The 18,105-nt window shown below is 43.8% G+C and overlaps 3 protein-coding genes across 6 annotated transcripts in view; 2 read left to right on the top strand and 1 right to left on the bottom strand.

Moving 5' to 3' along the window:
- KDM1B (lysine demethylase 1B) overlaps positions 1-193 on the bottom strand; it is a 31,120-nt gene extending 30,927 nt beyond the window's left edge. Inside the window, exon 1 of one of the 2 annotated variants that reach the window (XM_054818047.1) lies at positions 46-193. The gene's annotated coding sequence lies outside the window, so the exon portion shown is untranslated. The remainder of the gene's footprint in view (positions 1-45) is intronic. The other variant, XM_054818046.1, reaches the window with a different exon arrangement.
- TPMT (thiopurine S-methyltransferase) lies at positions 107-11,172 on the top strand. Of its 3 annotated transcripts, none has more exons than XM_054818063.1 (9): positions 107-215; positions 763-924; positions 1,714-1,806; positions 2,907-3,039; positions 3,486-3,538; positions 8,260-8,334; positions 9,075-9,160; positions 10,197-10,241; positions 11,027-11,172. In XM_054818063.1, exons 2-9 carry the CDS (start codon positions 782-784, stop codon positions 11,140-11,142), a joined length of 744 nt encoding a protein of 247 aa, XP_054674038.1. In that variant the 5' UTR covers positions 107-215; positions 763-781; the 3' UTR covers positions 11,143-11,172. The 3 variants fall into 3 exon arrangements, with proteins under 3 accessions (XP_054674038.1, XP_054674039.1, XP_054674037.1); XM_054818062.1 differs by lacking the exon at positions 107-215 and adding an exon at positions 332-609; XM_054818064.1 differs by lacking the exons at positions 107-215; positions 9,075-9,160; positions 10,197-10,241; positions 11,027-11,172 and adding exons at positions 324-609; positions 8,436-9,046.
- A 297-nt stretch (positions 11,173-11,469) lies between these two features.
- NHLRC1 (NHL repeat containing E3 ubiquitin protein ligase 1) lies at positions 11,470-15,851 on the top strand. The gene is given in 4 exon segments (XM_054815043.1): positions 11,470-11,616; positions 12,126-12,212; positions 12,214-13,974; positions 15,231-15,851. Coding segments are annotated over 3 exon segments (1,434 nt in total). The 3' UTR covers positions 13,414-13,974; positions 15,231-15,851.
- The last annotated feature ends 2,254 nt before the right edge of the window (positions 15,852-18,105 follow it).

Below are 18,105 nucleotides of genomic sequence, written 5' to 3'. Positions count from 1 at the left end.
GCCCCCCCCGGTGGGCGCTGCAGCCAGGGGAAAGGGGTCACTCACCACCGCTGCCACCACCGCTGCCGCCATCCTCCTCCTCCTCCCCGGTGCCGTGCACCCTCAGCCCGCCTCCTCCTGCCGCCGCTTCCGCTCTCCGCGGCGCGTAGCGAGGGGGAGGGCAGGGAGGCGCCGCCCCGTCCCTGCAGCCCCCCGCGGGACTCGCCGCCGCGCAGGTACCCGCCGCCGCCGCCACCCGGGCGGGGGGCGGCCAGGGGGGTGGTAAGGGGAGGAGGTGCTGAGTCCCGCCGGGTCCTTCCGGGTCCCCTTCGCCCCGAGCCGCTGCTCGCCCCCGCGGTCTGCCCACGGGTTCCACGTGAGAGAGAGAGATGTGTCGGCATTTACCTGCTTACTTACCGACCCCAGGCTTGGGCCCGCGTCTCCCCGCGGTTCCCCCCTCCCCCGGTTCCCCCCCCCCCGGGCAAAGGGGCCGGGCAGCCTCTGGGTGCCATCCAGATGTGTGCGAAACGGGAGGTCACCGGCGTTTCCGTAATGCTTAACGGGGCGCGTTTGGGCAGGCTTCACTTCGGGGGAAAAAAGTCAAGGCGAAGCCATGGATCGATAGCAAGAGTATGCTCTACCACGTTCAACACAGCTACATTTAAATAGTCGCCAAATTATAATCTCTTAAGCTGTACTAAATTTTGATTTTATTCTAGGAAGTAAGAGCCAGTTCCAAACTATTCACTGGGCAGAGGTCATTTTTCTCTCTTTTTTTAACAGCTGCTAGCACTCCCTGGGGATGATGGACCGCTCAGCAGATGCATCTGGGGTCCTTGAAGGCACAGATATTGGGGCACAGAAAGACAGAGTGGTGACTGAGGAGGAATGGCTGCAAAAATGGGAAACGGGTAACATCGGGTTTCACAAGGAACAAGGGCATCCGTACGTGAATTTACTCTTTTGCCTAAGCTGTTTAAAGAAATGCTGTGAGATTAATGACTTGACTAATTAAAAAAACTCTTAACAGAAAATGGAGCATTTACAAAAGGAAAATTATTTTATGCAGCTTGAAAGTAAAATAAATATAAATAATTGTGACCTATATTTGTCAAAAAAGGACAGAGAAAAGTAAGGATTGCATTGAATTTAGAACTTCTACTCTTAAATCCGGTTTTAAACTATAGAACTCGGATAACTTGACTAAGAATCTTAAATTTTCTGATGCAGAAGCTGCGCTGCTGTTCATAAGTTATGAAACCAGGGCCTAAAACAATATGCAGAAGGCATTGGAGCAATTATTCTGCACTGGAAGACAGGGACCTAAGAGTGCAAACCTGATTATATAGTCTTGCAACCAATGAAAGTTACATTTAAGACCTGTATTAGTGATTTCATTGATACAGCAGTTTAATAATCATTCTGTTTAAGTTGTCTATTGTGGTCCTCTTAGAGGTGGGTTGGTTTGGTTGTTTACTTGAAAAGGCAAGCAAACAGAAAACAGAACAAAGGGAAATGTGTTCTTTTCTAACAGAAATTAAATTTTCTTTCTTTCTAAATAAATGGAAAGTGAATGGTTTTATTTTATTTTTAATGGTATGAAGCAGGTTGAACAAAGAACCATGTTCCATCGTGGAGTCTGTGCATTACCTGGCATAGTATGTAGCACTTGGCTTTTAATGTGCCAGCACGAATACTTGCAGTGTTAAATGAAACATGTCTGTTCTTCTGCAGGCTCCTACAGAAGTATCTGGATGTTCTTTTAAATGGCAGGAGTGGACTGAGGATATTTTTCCCACTTTGTGGTAAAGCAGTAGAGATGAAATGGTAAAGCGCAAATTATAAGTGCACAAATCTTATTTGATGTGGGGAGGGAAGGAGAGGGGGAATTCCCAACCTTATATTGGCCAATGGAAATGTGCCGCATCTCTGCTGGTAGGAAAGCAGCGTCACTGGAGGCTGAAAGGAGGAGGAAGTTTGGTTTCATTTGCTGGCGGTTTGTATGGTAGCATAAATGGGATGGATAAGGACTAACTTCAAAGTCCTCCCGATTGTCCCAAGTTCAGCTTGGGGAATACTGAAGTTGTGACAGAGTGACTGAAGCTATGTCCTACCACTGCAGCTTTTGGTCACGATGCCAGCTTAAATTGCCTGCAATGAGCTCAGTTGTGCCAGAGCACATTTTCAAGGGACCGTGCGGCGCGTCACACTGGGAACTGAAATGATTTGAGCTAAATATAACTTCCTCTTTTTTTACATTTATTATTTTACTTTTACTTTTTTGGGTAGGTTATATTTATAATTAGCGGCTGTAAAACCCAGTGTTTTTTCTTGGAGGGAGGGGACACAAACCACAAAATGCTGATCGAACTGCATCCTCAAGGAATCAAGTTAGTCCCAGTTGTCAGGTTTTATCTTGCTAATTACTTACTAGGCTGTCTGTGGGCTCTGACGCATGTTGCTGTTGCACCGAGCTGCAGCAGTGAAGAGGTTACTGCACCCTGCTGCCTTTGTCGGAGCCAAGCAACGTTACTGCCAAGCCGCAGAGGCAGCTGGGTGGACAGCGTACCTCAGCCACTGCAGTTCAGAGCAGAACCCATTTTTGTCAATCGAAATGGACAGTTACTCTGTGTAATCACCTTTGTTTTCATCGAGTTCATAGAAATAAATGAATAATCCATTCAATCTAAATAATGCCTGTAAGTCCTCATCAACTGTATGCTGAGTTGTGCTAATGTAAGCTCAGATCATGGAGGGAAGGTGTTTGATAAAATGTGAATGCTGCAGAAAGTCAGGATTAGACATATCAGTGCATCCTAAACCCAGGGTTTCCCTAACGTATAAATGCTGCGTGGGAGATGCACATTTGGTAATGGCCCAACCTGTGGGCCTCACATAAACTTGGGACCTCTCTCTGCTGCATGCAGGCTGGCGGACATGGGACACAGCGTTGTTGGTGTGGAAGTCAGTGAGCAAGCGCTGAAGGAATTTTTTGCAGAACATAGCCTGCCTTATTGCAAGGAGCCAGTCCCAGAGATTTCAGGAGCAAAAAAGTTCCAGGTATACTTCCTGCGTTGTGGAATGATCTGGTGTGGTTAATCATGCAATGCAGCCATAACTGAGCAAACAAGTCATTCCACTTTTGTGCCTCTGTCTTTCTGGTAATCATTCACCTCTCCTGAAGGGATCTGAAAGGAAGCTCTGAGTTGTAATTTTGGACCGAGAAGTTCTTCTTTTGAGCTCATTACTTTGGCCTTCTTTTCTTGTGACATCGAAGCACCTGAATATAAAGTAAATGTATTTTAAAATTGGACAGTTGCATGCCTTGACAGATCAGAGCCTCTCTGGAGGGGATCAGGAGAGGTACCTCAGTAAAGAAAAATGAAAAATGTTTCTCACCATTTTTCCCCATTACACCTAAGGTATGAAGTGTAAATATATGCTTATGAGTGTATATTTAAAGATAGTTTGCTGATAAGTATTGTTTCCTTTGCTTTTTATTGTAGAGTACCTCTGGGAACATTTCTCTGTACTGCTGCAGTATTTATGATTTGTCCAGGTAGGAATGCATACTGTGTTTTACAATTCTGTATAATCAAGCATGTATTAATACTGTCATAATACTGTTGTATCATTTTATTTAAATCGGCCGTAAAGATTTGGAACAAGTCCTCTCAACAAAACTCTTACTAAATTGTGTAAGAAATACTAGTAGCCGATCTCCAACAAAAATGAACTTTGTTGACCGTTAGATAAAGATGCCAACTAAATATCTTTAAATGGGCTTCTTGTTCCAAGCTGTCCTGTGAAAGTATAGAAAAACATATTTGCTTTTACAGTAAAAACAAATTATCTTTAACATTATTGATGGATTCTACAAAGCAAAACCCTAGCACAATCCCTTACTCAGAGTAGCTTAGTAAAAGTAAAGAGAATATACCCAGAGGTGTCTGTCTTAGCTGTTCCTTTAACTAAGTACTCAATATATCTTTTCCCCAAACTATTGATTAACAGATGCATGGGTAAGATGTACCCATTGATTACATGTGTCCCATGCTTTACTTAATGTACTTTTCTCAATGGGCTCAAAGTACATTACATCACTCCAATGTATGTGACTGCATAATACATTGTCAAACACTGACTCTGCCAGTGTCTTGACAAATGTGGCTCAACTTACTAATGTCTTCCGAAGGATTTTTAGAGCTAAAATGTCCTATTTCTTAGTTAAAAGACACATAAGAAAATGCAAAATACTTCAGTACAGTCTACACTACTGACTCCTGAAAAATGTTTCAATCCATTGTGCTCTGTGGCCTCAAGTGTCACTTCTCGGATTTTGTGGTGGCTTTGCACCTGACCTTCTCAAGTGTCAGCTGGTGGGGGAACGTTGAAAATTAGAGTTGTTCAGAGATTACAGGAGGACCTGGGACTCTCTCCAGCCTCTAGCATAGAAGACTCTGCCTTGGACAGTAATGCATCTGGTATATTTATTTGCCCTCAGAAGTTTCCTAGTGGTGTTGACAACAGGCATATTTAAATCTGTCCTAAAATGTCCTCAGACCTAGACCGGCGCTGGGGTAGTGGGAGATTGGAGAGCATGCAAGAAAGCACTGTTGTTTCTGGGTTTGTAATGTACTTTGTAGGAAGCTGAAGGTGCCCAGACTCCTGCATGATAGTTCCCTCCTCTTGTAGTTCTTACTCAGACACAGTGTTCCCTAAATTATAAGGTTTTTGGTGAAGTTTTGTATGTTTGTTTGCTTTTCTCACAAACAATTGTCAGGAACAAGGATTTGTTCCGTTACTGTTCAATAAGAAGGAGGAGGTCTTAATCTTTACTTGGATGGGCTTTTCAGAGCTACTACATATACAGGTGTGATACCTAGTTTAGGACAGCAGAACATGGTGCTTACTACATGATCCTCTTTTTTTTTTTATCTGCATAAACTGGAAAAAAAAGAATATTCATTACTAGAGTCCAAAGTCTTTTAGACAATAGACTGTTGCTAAAACTTCTGCTGGTGCAGCTGCCTCCAATTGGTTTCAACAGTGTATATATATATAACTAGTCCTGCAAAGTGAGTGCCTTGGAACAGATGAGCTGTATATTAATGTGTCTTTGTAGATACTGCCTGGTTTCTTCCCTGCCTTGCCCCTGCAGTGCAGCTACTTGCTGTGTAGATCCCTATAAATCCTTCTTGCTGTGAGTTGACAAGTTGCCCAGGGATTGCTTAAGCTTCTTGTCAGCAATTTTTGAAAAATTCAGTTCTAAGTTTTGTAGCAAGTAGCGTGGTGAAACTTGTAACTTTCTGTCATAACATGGTGGAATAATACTACAAAATAAACCAAAAATAGGTAATTAAATAGGTAATTTTCAGTGCATATTACTGGGTCTAGTACATAGTTTGTCATCCACAAAATAAATTGGCAGATACACGTTCTGGATGCGTGGTTCTGTGCTGGGTGCTGTTACGGTGAAAGCGTGAACTGCATTCCCCACAGCAGTCAGCAGGTACCTGTGACTAGAGAAATGCACACACTCCTCTAGTTTCTATGTACAGACAATTTGATTAATTACCCAGTAATTATGGAAATTAAACTTATTTCTGTCTTGCTGAGGCTGGCCTGCAAACAAATCCTTTTGATCTCCATTAGCCTAGCATTCATTAGGGGAAACTCAGATGTGCTCCTGACCTTTGTCAGAATGAGACATTTCAAAGACTCTTGCTAGTTAAAGAGTAACAGGAGCAGTTCCTGCTCCTCATGGGAACTCTGGGACTTATGTAAAACAATTATGTTAGACAACCATTGTACCTCCTAAGACAATTATGGCTGCAAGACTTCAAAAAAAAATTAAAAATTGCATTAACTGAAACTACTAAACATATGCAAAGATAGAAATTCACAACTTTACTGCTTAAATCCAGTGGGATTCCTGCAGATATGTGAATTTCTGCTTTACATGTTAATTTTTATTAGTTGTAGTAGCACCTAGACTATGATGTCTTGTGCTACATACCATACAAACACATAGCAGGAGATAATGTAGGGCTAAAAGTTTGGGTAGTGATACAGCAAGACGTATACTCAAGAGGAGCACTTCCTAACACCTTAGCTTCATCCTAACTCTACATCAGGATGAAAGACAGCTGTGTACCTTTTTTGACCTTTTCCCCATGGTTTGGTTCTCCTCAGAAGGAAATTGGATGTGCAGACAGGCAGCGAGCACTCAGATGCTCAGCAGATCCTGAGATCTGGGCAACTGGGGAAAGGCCACAGCATGAGGCTGTCTGCAGCCTGCGATGTCTATAGGCCCTGATGAAATCGGTGGGGAGTAAAATACATGAAATGCCTGTATGGAGCCACCACCGCCATTCCAGTTAGACCAGATTAAAGTCAGGAAGAAAAACCAAGTGCAGAAAACTTCAGGAGCCTGCCTAAGGTCACGCAGCAGACTCGGCTATGCAGGGAGCAGAACAGCCTCCAAGGCTCAGAAGATCAAATTTGTCACTTGCCCCACTAGACTTTGCTTTTTTCTCCCTCGTGCCCATTGCGTGTTTAAATGTCTCTTCAAAAATCTCCTTTCATTTAAGAGGCTGGTTATTTAAATTAGATGCTTAGTCTTGGCAAACTTTAAAAGAAATCAGGACTTATAAGTGTTATCATGTCTTATCACAGTAGAATAGGAAATACAGGATTGGCTTCTAGGTTAGATGCCAGAGACCGAGCAACGCCGTTGCAATGAAATGAGCAAAGGGCAGGGAGAAGAAATTGTTATGGTTTAGCCCCAGCTGGCAACTAAGCACCATACAGACGTTTGCCCGCTCCCCTCCCCAGTGGGCTGGTGGGGACGATCAGAAGGGTAAAAGTGAGAAAGAAACTTGTGAGTTGAGGTAAAAACAGTTTCATAATTAAAAAGAAATATTAAAAGAAAATTGTAAGGAAAAAAAAAGAACAAAGAGGAAAATAAAACCCAAGAAAAGTAAAGTGATGCAAATGAAAACAATTGCCCAACACCAACCAACCGATGCCCAGCCAGTCCCTAAGCAACACCCCCCTCGCTGCCAACCTCCCCCCCCAGTTTTATTGCTGAGCGTGACGCCATATGGTATGGAATATCCCTTTGGCCAGTTGGGGTCAGCTGTCCTGTCTGTGTCCCCTCCCAACTCCTTGTGCACCCCCAGCCCACTCGCTGGTGGGGTGGTGTGAGAAGCAGCACAGACCTTGGCTCTGTGTGAGCACTGCTCAGCAGTAACGAAAACATCCCTGTGTTACCAACACTGTTTTCAGCGCAAACCCAAACCATAGCCCCGTACCAGCTGCTATGAAGAAATGTAAATACCCCAGGCAAAACCAGTAAAGAAGTGAAGAAAGAGGTGATGCAATTGGACTCTGACACCTCCCAGTAGGCAGAAAGGTATTGCACAATTCCATACCGTATTCTTCTCACTAAGTAAACTTATTTCAGACTTCCTTTAAAATTATGCAATTTACGTTATTACTACCTTACTCTCTAAACTCCTGTTTTAATAATTACCAGAAACAAGGCCCTTCCTTCCCCCCAGACATCCTCATCTCTAGTGTCACCCTGACTGCTCTTACCACCCATCAGTAAAGGCACTTCCCAATAGTCTTGGCCATTTGCAGGTTTTGGATGGTCACTGAAGCCACCTGCCAGCATATTCAGGAGTAAAATTAATGTCTGTGTTAAATGTTAAAGCAGTGTAACTTAGCTTTTCTAACATTAAAGAAATTGCAAGCTGAAGCTGACTGTTCTGGGCATGTAGCTGGGAATTGAGGTGTCTAAAATTAGTGAGTGTGCTGAGTTCAATGATCGTAAAGCAGCGAGGCACCTTCCTTAACCCACATTTGAAATCACACGTGGGTTTTAGAAAGTGACCAAGAACTATTGATGTGCTGAGTGCATGTTAGTGCTGCCTCAAGGGTCACGGCAGGATATGATTGCCAAAACCCCAGACTTGCAGCCCAGATGTGTTTAAGCTACTTCCTTCCTCCCCGCTTTGTCTCAGCACCCCCTAATGATGGGGAAATGCCGAGCAATTCCTATACCTCTGCTGTCGCAGCAGGGCCATGTACCGGAGGGAGTTCTTGGGTTCCAGATCATATTGGTTTGGATCGTGAAAATGCTGGACCATAAGGAAAAGGTAGTGGGGAATCTGCACAGCTAGCTGGAGAATCCTTGTGACTTCACAGAAGTATCTGAATAAAGATTAAGGTGCCTTTTTAGTATTTTTAAGCCTTTTCCTCATCTCCCTATAGCTCAATAGTTGGCAAGTTTGATGGGGTTTGGGACAGAGGAGCTCTAGTAGCTGTGAATCCATGCGACAGACAACGGTTAGTAAATTTGCTTTGTTACTGTCTCTTCTGTAATGTCTGCAGTGATGCATGTTTTTCCTCCTGACCCTTGTTGATGAGTCCTTTTTCATTTAAAGCAGTAGCCTACACAAGTTCTTCTCTACCGCAAGCATCAGCTGCAGTCGCAGAGTGTTGCACTCCAGATTTGTAAGCTTCCTTCAGGAAGCCGCCCTCCCTCTTGGTGGGAAAATATGTGGTTTGTTGCAACCCGGCAGAAGCAGAGCTGCAAGTCTCATCTGAATTTTATTATTTCCTTTACACCCCATCTGCTTCTCTTCTCTTTGTTCTTTTCCCCCTCACTTCCCTTTATTCCAGTTTTTCATTCTTACCTATAGCCAACCCAAATGTAGTTTGACCCTACCCCCAGGATTTTTTAATTACATATATAATCTTGAATTCACAATAATTTTAAAAGATACTGTTTTCTAGACTGTGGCAGATGAATACTGTGTTTTGTGTGTTAGTTTTGAGATGAATATGAAAAAAAAGATATATGCTTGTTTATGAAGAATAAACAGTAACCTTCATCTGAGGTGTTTCATGTCTAGCGTGAATTTCATGCTCGTGAAATTCAAACTAAGCTTTGCTTAGTTTCTGGGCAGTTCAGTTTAAGTTGTCTCTGCACAGAAATACATTACCTCTTTTGTTGAATATTTTGAATGCTCTGCTTGTGTGTTTGTACAGTTCCAAAATAATGAAGTATAACTTTCTTCTTTTAGTTATGCCAGTTTGATGATCACCCTTATGGAGAAAAATTCTTCTTATCTCCTCGTTACAGTTTCATATGATCCAAACAAACACAAAGGTGAGAACTTTGCACGGTTCATGTTTTGATTTTGCATGCTTCAACATAAATCGTATATAGATGTGGTAGATATATTGGTATCTTCCCCAGGTTTTTTTAGCAGCATAGCTTTGTCAGCTGATCACACTAATACAACTGCATTAAAAATTTTAGATGTTGACCAAGCTTGAGACTAAATTTGCTTGCTCTCTAACATTCAAACATGCTAGGGGTAAGCAGAGGACAGATGTGGGATATTAACAAAGAAATGAAACTGGAAGTGTGACTGTGACAATGGAGCTGGAACAGTGAATGCTTAGAGTAACGTCCTGTCTGGCGTCGGGACCGTGAAGCACTCCCAAGAACAAGGGCTTCGCTCAGTTTACCCAATATGTGCAACCCAACGTGTTGCCCATCTTGTGCCTCTCTCCCAGCCACTACAATGCTCTGAATATGCTTGGAAGAGGTGAAATTCTGTAAAATCATGCAGTATTTTTTCCTTTTATGACTTTTATTACATGCCAAAGTCTGAGGTATTTTAAAAGATTTTTTGGTGTGTTAAGTATTAACTCTCAAAAGAAAGAGATTTCTTGCTGCTTTTGAGCTCTTCAGCATAATTATCCCTGAAAAAATAGATCTTGTTATCATAAGCAACAATAATTCATTACTCTCTCTCTCCCATAGTTAAGCTTTTAGCTTTAATTATGCTATTGTAGTATAAAGAGATTGTTGGCCAGATTCACACACAGCACTGAGAGTGGTTGTATCCACGGCATGTTCATGACTTCTGACAATGTGGCTACCCTGGCCGCAGCCTGGAGGTGATGCAGCAGCCTGGAGATGATGCAGCAGCAACACCTGAAGCTGTCTGGTGGCCCACCAAGGTGCCACGAGTTCTTGGACATGGTGTTTTCTGTTCGTGCAGATGGTGCTACAGACTGGGGCCTGATTGCAGGCCGGGTGCTGTGAGTGATGGGGCTGGCTCTCCCGCTGCAGTGTAAATGTTTGTCTCCTTCCCGTGTCTTCTCTCTCATTAGCTTCACCCATTTTCTTTCAGGCCCACCCTTTTATGTTCCTGAATGTGAAATTAAAAGCTTGTTTGGTAAGTAGTATTTCAACTAACCCTTGGGATTTTTTTTCCCAAAACCCATGAACATGTTTATATGCTTCTACATCTCCCTGTGACAAGTGATAGTCATTTGCTTCTTATCTAAGAGGTGGAGTCATGGAAAAATAATGGGGGAAATAAATACCATTTAGCCACAGGGATTTTGCTGTCAAGGAGAATTCTCAGCTCTTCAAAAGATATGAAGAAAACCCAAGAGACAGATAGTGTCTCTTTCCTCCCCTTGGCATATTTTCATTCTCCCAGGATTCATATTGCACTCGGTGATCTTGTAGTTGCAGTCTTAGTCCCGTTTGACCATTTTGTCTTTCTCTGCACCTCATCACCAGCAACCCTGGTTTTAATACAAGGCCTTTGCATACCAGTTCTACAGTTTCTGCTGCACTTCAGTAGCCAAAGGAGAAAAGTAACATGCTGTGCAAAGAAAATGCTAAATGTACAGCTCAAATCCCTCAAAATAATGAAACTTGGAATTATGGCGGGAATTTAATTTTAAAAGTTCCTCCTGATATGCTTTGCTATTGCACTTCTTTTAAATTTACATCTTTCTGAGAGCCCTGCAGTGTCTGTGCCCAGTGAATCATTGGCACAGACAGTTGCATCCCAGTGCAAAAGAGATGGGTAAGTTTTCCCCAGTGCATTTGTGTCGCTGTGTTAGGGACTGTGAGGAAGTCTGTGGATAAGATTTTTTTTTTTCCTGACAGTTTGCATTTTTCAGTGTCTAATCATTCAGTAATTTGTTTCTCTTTCTTCCTTTTCAGGCAACCACTGTGAAATAAAATGTCTTCAAAAAGTCAATGACTTCTCAGACAGACACAGACAATGGGGACTAGATTATTTTCTGGAGGTGCTATATATACTAAAGTTTGTAGCTTGATTGAAATTAATTAAAATAACTTACCTCCCATCTTGCCTTTATTTTTATCTCACCTTTTAAAATGAAACATGGTTTGGGACACTCCTAAAGCAGGCTTCAGCATACAGAAAAGTGCGTCCATTTTGCTTACCAAGTCAGCTCTCCTACAATAACTGCCTTCACTGTCTTGAGACGCGCATAGCTTCTCTTAAACTCCCTGCACAACCAACCATTTTTAACGTGTATCTTTTTCTTCCATATCAATTCGAATCATCAGAGCTGGGAAAAAGAAACGTTCCTGTTCCTTTTTGACCGTTGCCAGTCGATGCTGTCTGCTCGCTGCTCCGCATGTCGGCCTTGGCGGCTGGCGGCCCCGGGAGCAATGGCAGCCGTTGTTCAAATACCGTTTCCTGCGCCAGACCTGGGCGAGAGAGGCGGGAAGCTGGCACAAGTTGCTTCTCTCCGTCCCCGTTAGTCGCGATTACAAGTGGAGAGGCGAGCTGGCAGTGAGCGGGTGAGAACGCTTGGCAGCAGCCACCGAGGGGGAACTATCATCGAGCAGGAAAGAGAGCGGGGAAGCGAACCGGATGGCAATAAAGGAGAGAATATGGGGAGAAAATGTCCCTGCGGTCGCTCGCGAAAGAGCGCAGCTGTGAGCAGCAAACGGGCACGGGGCGTGTAGGGTGAGAGAGTTCAAAGCAAGCCTGCAGAGCTGCTGCGTGTGCATCTGAACACAAACCTTCCTCCCGTATGGATACTACTGCGAATTTTTAAAAAATTACAAAAATTTGGGGGTCTCGAAACTTTTTTTTTTTTTTTTTGCCCTGGCCTTCTCCCCTTGGCAGCTTACTTCCAAAACGGTACGATTACGGTGTAGCGCCTTATAATTCACCAAGCCTAGAAAGCGAGTAAAACCCACGGGGCTTATTCAGAGCGTTGTAGTCCTAAAGCTGGCGTGATGAACTTGATACTTACGAGGATCTGGTGATTATTTTATCGGGGAGGGCGGTCCGGGGGCGGAGCGCCGCTCCGCCCCCGGACCGCGGCGCCAACGCCCCAGCTCGCCCACAGGGGGCGCCCGGCGGCCTCATCCCTCCCTCCCTTCCCTCAGCGGCGGGGATGGCGGCGGCAGCGGCGGAGGACGAGGCGGAGCTGAATCTGCTGGAGTGCCGGGTGTGCTTCGAGCGGTACGGCCCCAGCGGGCAACGACGGCCGCGGAATTTGCCCTGCGGGCACGTCCTCTGCCGGGGATGCGTAGGGGCCCTGGGTGGCTCAGAGCGCCGGAGGTTGGAGTGTCCCTTCTGCCGGCGGGCCTGCGGCTCCGCTGAGACCAGCGACTGCCTGCCGCTGCTGCAGCTGCTGGAGGTCCTGGGCCCCGCCGGCGGTAGCGTCCCCTCGGCCTTAGGGAGAAGCGGCGGCGGCGGGGCGGCCGGGCCGGCCCCGACGGGTCTCGGGCTCCGGCTGTCCCTCGGGGGCTGGGGGTCGCTGGTCAACCCCACCGGGGTGGCGGCCTGCCGGAGGTCGGGGCGGCTGGCAGTGGCACATGACGGCAAGAAGAAAATTCACGTATTTGGGCCGAGCGGATCCTGCCTGCAGCGGTTTGGGGAGCGGGGGGACGCGGGCAACGATATCAAGTACCCGCTTGATGTGACGGTCACGTCGGACGGGCACGTGGTGGTCACCGATGGCGGGGACCGCTCCGTGAAGGCCTTTGATTTTGAGGGAAGAGGGGTCCTGGCTGTCCGGGAAGGTTTCTGTTTGCCCTGGGGCTTGGATGCCACCCCTGAGAGTGAAATAATTCTGACCGACTCGGAGGCAGGTGCTCTTTACCGCTTGACAGCCGACTTCAGGAAGGGGAAATTAAAGATGTGTCAGATGATCCGGTTTCAGCTCATCAGCCCGAGAGGGGTTGCAGTCTCCCAGACCTCAGGTGCTATTGTGGTGATAGAGCACCTGAAAGCTCAAGGACTGGACAACAGCAGCACCCGAGTAAAGATATTCAGTGCAGAGATGGATCTCATCGGCCAGATGGATAGCTTCGGTCTGAACCTCATTTTCCCCTCCAAAATATATACTACGGCTGTGGCCTTTGACAAAGAGGGTCGTGTTATAGTAACGGATATTTGTAGCCAGGCCGTAATATGCTTAGGGAAACCTGAGGAGTTTCCCATCTTTAACCCTCTAATTAGCCACGGGCTATCTTATCCTGTAGGACTGACTTACACGGCAAACAATTCTCTTGTCGTATTAGACAGTGGTGATCATTCAATAAAAATATATAGCTCCACTTGAACGGTTTAGATGCTTACTGCTATAGGTTCAAGCTGCTTTTGGCCACAAAGCAAGCGAAGTTCTGGTGTTAGCAGGCATGTAGGGAGGAGGCATTTTCTGGGCTTTACTTTAAGTGAAATTGCCCTCTCTGAGCAATGTGCTGTGCTTCCTGCAAAACTTAGATCGAATCGCTTGTCTGTCTGCGGGAGAAGACCTGGCTGTTGTAGGCCATAGTCAACAGTGAATTAACCAAATAATTTGGTGGTTTAAAACTATTCCATGCTTTGACAACCAGACATTTTTGCTACTTTTTGATGAGTAATGACAACAACATTTGGAATGGAGTCATCAAAGACCAGTACCTGGGAGAGAAAGTGATGCATCGTTTGTTTACATTTCCTAGCACCTAGTTTTCATTATTCTTCCTTAAGCATAGCTACACTCATGGAAGTGACAGAGTGGTTTCTGTTTCCAGGATTTCTGCATGAGAAAGGAGACTGGCTTGATGAAATGATAGGAGAAATGGAAGCTTCAGTTCAGATCCAGCTAAGATCATTACGATGGAGGAGCAACCACTGATTAGTGAGTGATGTGAAGTGAATTGGTGCTCAAAGGCTATTTTTTCCATACTGGGGAAACGCACTTCTGGGATCGCTCTTTTCTGTACTAGTTTATTCCCACCTTTATTAGAGTTGTACTGGAGCTTCTTGTAATCTTCCTGTATAATGCACAAGCCTGTGTCTTTACCTAGAGATAATTTGGTGTGTGGTTACCAGCATGAGCAGCTTTTCCTAAAAGCCCCTTGAAGTATTTGCGTTTAGACCACAAATACTTCTGCATATATAAAATTGAGTTTGCTGTGCTGCTAACACAGCTACGCTTGGGAGGTTTCCAATACTGCCCACCTCTGTCTTGTCATTAATATGGTACTTCCACGTCCCAAACTCCAATATTCAACTGAAAATTGAAATATTGGTGAGAAGTAATAAAGGGGGACGTAAGCCTCATTTTTTTCCTCTCTTTCGGATGAGGTTTTGGTGATTGTGAATGCACAGCAGGTTTACTCTAGTTTATATTTCCTTGAAAACAGTTTCACTGTGCACATGAGTTGTGTTGCCTTATTGCATAGTGGAAATTAAGGTATATCTGAATGATTTTGAGAAGGATTTAACACCCTCACTAGAAGTCACTGCTGCATTTTTAGGCACTTACCTGCTGCTAAAATAATTACTCGGGCAGTTCAGCACTAAAAGGGAGATAGATACAGGTATAAATGTAAATGCCACCTAAGGTAGAGACAAGTAGGTTAAAATTGCATAAAACTTTTGAGGTAATTTCTTTTATTTAGTCACTGAAATCATAAATATTAACTAACGTAATTTGAAATTCACAGGCATTCTTTCCATTGGTAAATTTTTAATCTGGCTTTTGGTCAGACTTCAGGGCATTTAATAACTGCATGTATTACTGCACCAGTGATTTACCAAATACTTACTTTAAACTGGAGCAGTTTTAGCCCTCTAATTCAGACAATGTATTAATCTATCTTATGGTAACATTTATATAAACAAAACAAATTAATAAATACAGCTATTTGTAAAGGTGAATTGAACAGTGACCTGCCAATAAAGCGTGATTTGCTTAGTCCTATATTGAATAATTTAGTGAAAACTCCCCATATGTTTTTATCATGATCTTCTCTGTCACAATCCAATTTCTCTATTGGGGTTGCCCTGTAGATGGTTTCTTTTTTTATTTGGCGATATCCTGCTAAGTTGTTGTAGGTTTATTTTTTGCTATTGAAAAATATATGGACCTGCACATTCGGTCTTTTCCAGCCTCCTCTACTGCCTGGCCACACAGAAAGTGCCTTTGGTAGGACCAGCAATACGCCTTGGCTATTCTGCAGTAGGAGGTGTATGGCCCTGGGCAGGAGCCCTCTTGAGGAGTCAGGAAGGAAAGTTACTCAGAGAAGCAGACCCCTGGATTATATATTCCTCTCAAGGTGCCAAGGAAACTTCTGTCTGTGAGGGATATAAAAACCAATGAGATAAGACTCCCTTTGGGGAACTGCTGTGTTTCAAAATGCATGCAGTACCATCAGTGCTGTATTTGTACATAATTAATAGTTTATCGCAATAGCACTTGTGGGACCTGGACCCTTCCTCTGAGCCATGGGCTGTGAGCTTTAATCTGCTCAAACATTCGTGTGCACCAGAGCTTGTTTTTGCTACTGAGCTCACGGATAGGCAAATTTCCTACTGCCTACTGCCACGTAGGCAACTTTCCAGCAGCTGAAATGCTGATTTTTAAGTATTTGACTCATGCTGTTTCAAAATCCACAAAAGCTCGCACTGTTGCCCATTCTGCTCGTATCTCCTTTGGTATATGACTAGAAATCACCTGATGTTTGGGTTTGTAAGCAAAATAAACTTTGTGCCTTCGTTCTGTTTGCTGTATGCCATCTCCTGCAGTCTCTGCTTTACCTTCTGTAAGGAAATCTAGAGGTTTTTTGTGAATGATGCAGCTGTTTTCCTTTTGCTATAAAGCTTGGTGCTTGGCATTGTACAACACTGCATCAGAGAAACCATTACGTTCTGTCTTAATTAATTTGATGCAGGTGCCTAAATTGAGAAGCCATAAAGAACTGTATAAAAGCACTAATTAAAAATTCTGAGTTCTTCAGTGCATAAGGGAAAATGCAGCAGTAAACCTGAAATCTTTCTTTTGTCACACAAGAGAATTTAAGAGATAATTTAATAATAACCAATATGCTGATAACTAAAAAGCCTTTGACATTTTTACTTACTCTTGCCTCTTCTTTTATACATTTATGCACATTTCCCCTATAGCAACTGTAGATATCTGTTGCCTTCGGGATGATACCTTAATGCCATCTGCTTTTCAGAGGCCCAGGGGACGCGTAATGCTCCTATCCATCCGCAAATCTGTTGCAATTTAGTCACAGATTTCCACAGAACAAAATCTTAGGTTCTGAGAGAGGGATGGCAAAGGGCAAGGGGCACCTGTAACTAGGGAGGTGATGCTTTTGGGGTCTGACTGGATATGCTCAAAATGGGGATAGCCAGGTGTGTGTTTACCCTTGGAAAAGAATGCTGCCTACTTCATCTAGAATGTAATGTGGCGACTGTGTCTAGTTGCTTCAGTGATAATTACTGTTGCATTTATTAAAAAAAAAAAGAACCTAAACTAAACTTTGCATAACCCTCTGCACCTCGTGCTTTAACAATTTGGATTAAAACCAACCAAACATAATGGACAATATTCCCCTAATGTCATCTCTTCAGCCCCTACTATCAGTTGGTATGTCTGTTGTGCACGCGCATGCTGCAATTCCTATTTGGTTTATTTTTAAGCACTGACCTCAGGTTGCTATCGTTGCATATAAATATACCAGGGTATGTTTACAGTGTTTAGGAATAAAGGAAGCAGGGGAGTCTCAGAAATGTGTATTGAAATTGTGTCCTGTAACATACTTCTTTTTTTTGTTTTGCTTGTTAACAAAGTAATTTTAGATAAAGAATATAATCAATTTTTCAGATTGATGAATAAAAAGAAGAAGGAAATACAGGGGGAAAAAAAGGTAAAAATTACTTAATTCTGGCCATTGTCCATTTGACCATCTGTCCATTCTCTCCAGCTACATTGCTGTGCATATCCATTTGATGTTTATATTTTCACAAAACGTGGATGTAACACCACCATAGCATTTTTTTAACATGGACTGATTTCAGGTGAAGAGGGGACCTCCTGTCATGCCCAGCCCCCAAACCACTATGAGTTTTATAGAGCAGCGTCCATCAAAACAATGGCCTTGAATACAGGAGACCTGTCCTTTCTGGAAGGGTCGACAGAGGTGAAAAAGCAGCTTTCTCCCCTGGGACCATGGGTTATGGTGCTATTGCACCCTGCACAGGAGGAATTTACCTTCATTTCTTTCTCTTCAATGTTTGGGGTTTTTTCCTGACTCTTCTCAGAGGCCCATCCTCATAGTTTACAAGTCACCTGTGAGTCACAGCTTGCCTCCACAGGAGTATAATATAACTAAAGCAAAAATATACAGATTTTGCAAATGAGTTCTAAACCTCACACTTCATTCAGCCATCTCAGGAGGAGTGACAGATCATTCAGAAATCATCAAGTGCCTGAGGCCTGGCCACTGTGTAGACAGTTTAAATTTACCGACAATAGAATTTTCTCCCCTCGTTACCTTCAGTTCCCCTATAAGTACACCAGACGCCTCTGCATAGAATTCACTGCCCTTCTCTAGAAAAGTCTGGTGGGAAATGACTGGTAAGAGATTGCCTTTTGCAACCTTCCTGTCAGGTCTATCATGCAATTTCTTGATCAGCCTGTCCAGCCCCAGCAATTGCTGTTTGAGTTGCCAGCTCTCTCAGTTTGGCCAGCTGTGTCCAAAAGCACTTCCGTCTGAATGGAGGATCTCCCCGGTGGAATGTATAGCCCCCGGCAACAGGGGGGCTTTCTCCTGACCTTGCCTACATTAAACCAAAGACCCACCCAGCATTTTTCCCTTTGCCGTGTATGGCTGTGGGTCATACATCAGTCCAGGGGGAAGGAATATTTACCAGTTCTGTGTTTCTCCATCGAAGCAGGTGTTGACCATGCTTCCCTTCCACATTACATTTTCAACTTCATTATCTCAACTAAATGTGCTAATAATAACATGTTTAT

This window comes from Grus americana, chromosome 2, assembly GCF_028858705.1.
Source record: "Grus americana isolate bGruAme1 chromosome 2, bGruAme1.mat, whole genome shotgun sequence".
Lineage (NCBI taxonomy): Eukaryota > Metazoa > Chordata > Aves > Gruiformes > Gruidae > Grus > Grus americana.
This window is presented reverse-complemented; position numbering and strand designations above follow the sequence as displayed.